This window comes from Abrus precatorius, unplaced genomic scaffold (assembly GCF_003935025.1).
Source record: "Abrus precatorius isolate BTA unplaced genomic scaffold, Abrus_2018 Scaffold10, whole genome shotgun sequence".
NCBI lineage: Eukaryota > Viridiplantae > Streptophyta > Magnoliopsida > Fabales > Fabaceae > Abrus > Abrus precatorius.
Window position 1 is genome coordinate 29,224,931 of NW_020874292.1, and position 6,693 is coordinate 29,231,623.

Here is a 6,693-nt window from a genome sequence, read left to right on the forward strand (position 1 = left end):
TGGTAAAAAGAAGATAATGTGTTTTGTGTTCAGATCTCTAAACATTGACACATTTTGTTTGGTTCATTTCAGTGCATTTATGTTTTCTGCTTACTCTTTGCAGCTAATGGTTGTCTCAGCTGAAGAAGCTGCACTGCATGTGTAAGGTTTTTCTTTTTGAAGGACAATGAATCTCTTGGAGCTTCTGGTTTCCCATCATTTTATGGTTGTTTAGCATGTAAAGTTGATGACTTTGTGAAACATTGTTTTTAGTCTCTATTTCTGGGTTTATCATTTCTCATTGAATGCTGTCTTTATTTGCTTGCTTAAGGTTTTGGACGCTTTGGGTTTTGGCACTAAGTCCTTCACTTAGTGTGGATTGAGAAGCTTGAGGACCCTACTCTCTTCTTCTTGGATATTGAGCTTGCCTGCTTCTATTCAAATTGGGGGTTTCTTTTGCAAGAAGTGAAAAAGTGTATCTTGGAAATATATTTGTACCTTTTGTTGGTCGGTGAGATAGATAGTTGCTTATCTTTTTGAACTAGAAGTGTAAAAGCTCCCTGTCTGTCTTAACTTGAGTGTGAACTACACAGAAGTAAACATTCAAGTGTTTATAGAAGACTATGAAGCCCTTAAGCCTCTTAGTGTTATCTTTGTACTTCTATTCCGTTGTGGGGCAGCTTCCTTCGCAGGACATTTTAGCATTGTTGGAGTTTAAGAAATGCATCAAGCATGACCCTACTGGTTATGTCCTCAATTCCTGGAATGAGGAATCCATTGACTTTGATGGATGCCCATCTTCGTGGAATGGAGTTCTGTGTAATGGTGGTAATGTTGCTGGGGTTGTCCTTGATAACTTGGGTCTCTCTGCTGACACTGACTTGAGTGTTTTTTCAAATCTCACAAAACTTGTGAAACTCTCAATGTCTAACAATTCCATATCAGGAAAGCTACCTGACAACATTGCTGATTTCAGAAGCCTTGAATTCCTGGATATCTCCAATAACCTCTTTTCGTCATCCTTGCCCTCTGGAATTGGTAAATTAGGTAGCTTACAGAATCTGTCATTGGCTGGAAATAACTTCTCTGGCCCAATTCCTGATTCTATTTCAGAAATGGCTTCCATAAAGTCTCTGGACTTGAGCCTCAACTCTTTTTCTGGAGCATTGGCAGTGTCTTTGACTAAGATGACTAGCCTTGTATCTCTAAACTTGTCTCATAATGGCTTCACTGGAAAAATTCCCAAAGGTTTTGAGCTAAACTCTGCTCTTGAAAAACTTGACTTGCATGGGAATAGGTTTGATGGTCATTTAGATGCTGAGTTTATGCTTTTATCAAGTGTGAGCTATGTTGATTTCAGTGAGAACATGCTATCTAGTTCTGATTCCAAGCAGTTTCTACCGCGGATATCTGAAACTATTAAGCATTTGAACCTAAGCCACAACCAGCTTACTGGATCATTGGCTAGTGGAGCTGTGGAACCAGTTTTTGAAAATTTGAAGGTGTTGGACCTCAGCTACAATCAATTGGATGGAGAATTGCCTGGATTTGATTTTGTTTATGATCTCCAGGTCCTTAAGCTTAGCAACAACAGATTTTCAGGATTTATTCCTAATGGCCTACTAAAAGGAGATTCTCTGGTTTTAACTGAACTGGATTTGAGTGCCAACAATCTCTCAGGTACCTAGGCAGTTCCAAATTTTCTTTTCCTCATAATAAATAACCTTTCATAGTTTACTAATGGAATTGGTTGTTTGTGGTATTGCATAAGAGTCTTGAGCTTCACTGTTATTCATCTAATGTTCAAAATCTTTTTCAGGGCCAATTAGTATAATTACATCAATGACACTTCATTCTCTTAATCTCTCATCAAATGGGTTCACTGGTGAACTGCCACCTCTCACTGGAAGCTGTGCTGTACTTGATCTTTCAAATAACAAATTTGAAGGAAATTTAACCAGGATGCTGAAATGGGGGAATATAGAATTTCTTGATCTCAGTGGGAATCAGTTGACAGGAGCCATCCCTGAAGTAACTCCTCAGTTTTTGCGATTAAATTATTTGAATCTATCCCGTAATTCTCTTAACAGCTTCCTTCCAAAAGTCTTAACAGAGTATCCAAAGCTTAGGGTACTTGACATTAGTGCCAACCAATTAGATGGTCTACTTCTGGCTAATCTGCTCACAATGCCCACATTGCAAGAGCTTCATCTTGAAAATAATATGCTCTCTGGTGGCATCAATTTATCATCTTCTCTTGGTCAATCTGATCTTCAGATTCTTGATCTTTCTCACAATCAGCTTGATGGCTATTTTCCTGATGAGTTTGGGTCATTAACAGGCCTGAAATTGCTGAATATTGCTGGAAATAACTTCTCTGGTTCTCTTCCAACCACAATTGCTGATATGAGTTCACTAGACTACCTGGATATATCAGAGAATCATTTTACCGGCCCTCTACCAAACAACATGCCAAAGGGGCTCCAAAACTTTAATGCTTCACAAAATGATCTGTCCGGAGTTGTCCCAGAAATTCTTCGGAAGTTCCCTAGTTCTTCTTTCTTTCCGGGGAATACCAAGTTACATTTTCCAAATGGTCCTCCTGGATCAACAACTTCACCTGCTGAAAGTTCCAAGAGGAAGTCTATGAACACTATTGTTAAAGTAATAATTATAGTATCCTGTGTGGTTGCACTCTTCATATTAATCTTGCTGGCTGTCTTCATACACTACATACGCATATCAAGATCTCCGCCAGAATATGATACAAGTAAGGATATTAATAGGCATCCTGAACCAATTATTTCTGGCCCGGTTCGTGCAACAGACCGGGGTAGTGCTTTGGTTGTATCGGCTGAGGATCTTGTGACTGCTCGTAAAGGGTCACCATCAGATGCAATCACCCCTGATGAAAAAATGGCAGCTGTAACTGGGTTCTCTCCATCAAAGCAGAGCCACTTATCATGGTCACCAGAGTCTGGTGATTCATTTAGTGCTGAAAATCTTGCAAGACTTGATACGAGATCACCAGATAGGTTGATTGGAGAGCTGCATTTTCTTGATGATACAATAACATTGACACCTGAGCAACTCTCAAGGGCACCAGCTGAAGTTTTGGGCAGAAGTAGTCATGGCACTTCTTACAAGGCAACTCTGGAGAATGGTTTATTGTTGAGAGTGAAGTGGTTGAGAGAAGGTGTGGCTAAACAGAGAAAAGAATTTGTTAAGGAGACAAAAAAATTTGCAAACATAAGGCATCCAAATGTCGTGGGATTGAGAGGATATTATTGGGGTCCTACGCAGCACGAGAAGCTTATTCTTTCAGATTACATCTCACCAGGGAGCCTTGCAAGTTTTCTTTATGGTAATATGTTGACATTCCTTCCTTTCGTTAGTTTGAACCTTAAATAAAAGGAGAGGGGGGGGGGGGGTTGGGGGGTCACCTCAGGAGTGGTGTTGGGTAAGTGAGAATCAATGAACAGGATAAAGAGGATAGGTAGGAAGGGATAGTATAGTACGCCCTAAAAATAGTTAAATATTACATAACTGGCTAGCAACATGATACTTGATGGTCTTCTGAGTTTTGAAATGCTTGGTTTTACTTGCCATGGTAACTTATACTCTAACATCTGCTTGTTCACCAACATATAGATGATATATCTACATTGAAGGCCTTGTATAAATTTGTAATTTTCAGTTTGATTCCTTCAAATTGCACCCTGAAAATCACACTTTGAAGAAATACAACATGAATGCAAGGAAAGATCTTGTTTTGTCATAACTTGCCAAAAAAATCCATTTAAAGTGCAAAGCTCAATCCTTTTTGATTGAAATATAATAACGCCTGATCTCCCATATCTGAGGCATAGAACGAGTTGTTGCATGATTTCTAGTTCTAGTGAGCATTGGGTGCTAGAATAAATTTAGGTTGTCAGGAGCTTTTAAATCACAATATTGTCACTCAATTACTACAGTGTCTTCAGTGTGCAATAATTCTAATGCATATCATAATGTGGGTGCAGTAAATGTTTCTCAAGGTCATCCATTATGTCTATTGGTGTTGTGTGTCATCCTTAAATATTTCCAGTTTAACTTAATTATAATTTAAATTGTCAGATCGACCAGGAAGAAAAGGTCCACCATTAACATGGGCTCAGAGGCTCAAAATTGCAGTTGATGTAGCACGTGGCCTGAACTATCTCCATTTTGATCGTGCCGTTCCTCATGGAAACCTCAAAGCTACAAACGTGCTGTTAGATACAGCAGATATGAATGCACGTGTTGCTGATTACTGCCTTCACAGACTTATGACTCAAGCAGGTACCGTTGAACAGATTCTTGATGCTGGAGTCTTGGGTTACCGCGCACCAGAGTTAGCTGCTTCTAAGAAGCCTATGCCATCCTTCAAATCAGATGTTTATGCTTTTGGAGTGATACTTTTGGAACTTCTAACTGGAAGGTGTGCTGGTGATGTGATATCAGGTGAGGAGGGGGGTGTTGATCTGACAGATTGGGTAAGGTTGCGTGTAGCTGAAGGTAGAGGCTCAGAATGTTTTGATGCTATCTTGATGCCAGAAATGGGTAATCCAGTTGTAGAAAAGGGAATGAAGGAGGTTCTTGGTATAGCTGTTCGATGCATTCGATCTGTTTCTGAAAGGCCTGGTATCAAGACTATATATGAAGATCTCTCTTCTATATAGTTTTCTAGTGCTAACTACTTCAACTTTTGACACATTATGGGAATTAATGTCTCATTAGTATCCCATATTTGTTCAGAGTTTGGCTCTTTAACATGTTTGTATTAACCATTTTTTAGCTGTAAAAATGGGGCATATGCCAAAAGCATATACATGGATATTTCTTGATGGGTCGTGACCATCTAATTTTGTCTTCAAATGGGATGTATTATGAGTGATCATTTGTTTGCAAATACTAGTTGAAGGCAGTACATGTTGGACAGGTAATGGTTAGCACATAGCAGTTTTATTTTGATTTTTGATTGATTTAATTGATCGTAGAGTTGATCGGCAATTTGCATAGATGTTAGACATTTGTCATGTAACCATTGTGGTTGTGGAAGCCATGTTATGTTACATTCAAACCTTGCATGTGTTGGTTTTATTGTGTAGAAATTATCTAAAAATATAATTACTTGCTTAGTTCCAAAGTTTTTTAAATATTAAAATTGCGTATTGGCTAAGGAATAAAATGATTTTGTGATTAAAAATTATGGTGAGAGGATATTAATTTTTTCTTAATAAAAATTGTTTGATTCTTTATCCAGTGTTACTTATTTGCATTTTGCTTAAATTAATAATTAAATTTTCTATTTTTATAAACTATTACGATGCTGAACATGTTAGTCGTTCCAATTTCTTTCTGGCCACGCTACAGCCTGTGCTAGCCCAAATGAGCATTACTGAAAGGATCCATTGGATTCTCTTCAGCATTACTTAATATCGGTTTAGATTATTTATATTTTGTAAAATTAAATTAAGTTAAAAGTGAATTTATAACAAAATAATTTGTGTTTGAGAATTAATCTAAAACTAAGTTCGTAACATGGAAGCGAATAAAGTCCCGAAAATAGCTCAAATCTTAAAGGATTTTCGATTATGTTGGATATGTTAAAGACATTTTAAAGGAAAAGACAAGTTAATTTTTTATATTAAATATTTATAAATTTAAATTTTTTAGAACAATAATTATGGAAATCACCAAAATTGATTTTTTAGATATTAAAAAATTTTATATTCATTCACATATACTATAATCATTAGAAAAATATATTAAATATATTTGTTGCATGCTACTTTATATAAAGATGAACGACGAACTCTTACGTATATTTCATATTAGTATGAAATGTTTACGTAAGGTTTATCAACACAAAATAAAACTCACTTTAATAATTTTTATACGAAATTTCTTTAATATGTTGAAAACTTTGTTAGTATCTTACTTGAAAATATTTATAATTTGATTTTCAAAATTAAAATTGAAAATAAATTGATGAAACTTTTACTGTTAAATGTGAATCAATTGATATAAGACTATTTTAACTTAATCAATGGTATTTATTAACTTTGGATTTTGAGTATGCACGATAAATATTCGAAGAGTGAAAAAAAAACAATCTATCTATATTATATATATATATATATATATATATATATATGTGTGTGTAAAATTGATTACACCTACTGTCTTACTTGTTACTAAGTGTATTAAATTTTGAAACATAACTTTGTCTATTTATTACTCTACACCTTAAAATTCAGAATGTATAAAGTCATTTACATTGACTCCACTTACTTATTACTTTCTGCAAAAAAAATCAAAACATATAACTTATGAATTAAAATTATATTTTATCATATTTATTATAATTTAATTGTATTTAAAGAATATTTATTAATATTGATGGTTATATTATGTTACAAACGGCAACATAAATATTTATACTATAAATTAGCTTAAATTACCGTTATTAAAATTAATTATAATATTTTTCATAATTTATGAGTTAAAATTATTATTTTATTTTAATATAATCTATATTTTATTATATACTTCAAACACTAAAATATATTTTAAATTAAAAAAATTAAACTTATAAAATTATTAGTTTATAATATATGTTGTTAAATTAAATTTATAATAAAAGATAAATTTACATATTTAAATTATTTTATTAATTCATTAAAATAATCT

The 6,693-nt window shown here is 34.4% G+C and overlaps 1 protein-coding gene across 1 annotated transcript; it reads left to right on the plus strand.

Annotated features, from left to right (window-relative positions):
* The first annotated feature begins 416 nt into the window (after positions 1-416).
* LOC113866949 (probable LRR receptor-like serine/threonine-protein kinase At4g20940) lies at positions 417-4,864 on the plus strand. Its single transcript, XM_027501772.1, has 3 exons — positions 417-1,659; positions 1,799-3,343; positions 4,096-4,864. Exons 1-3 carry the CDS (start codon positions 603-605, stop codon positions 4,677-4,679), a joined length of 3,186 nt encoding a protein of 1,061 aa, XP_027357573.1. The 5' UTR covers positions 417-602; the 3' UTR covers positions 4,680-4,864.
* Positions 4,865-6,693: the final 1,829 nt, after the last annotated feature.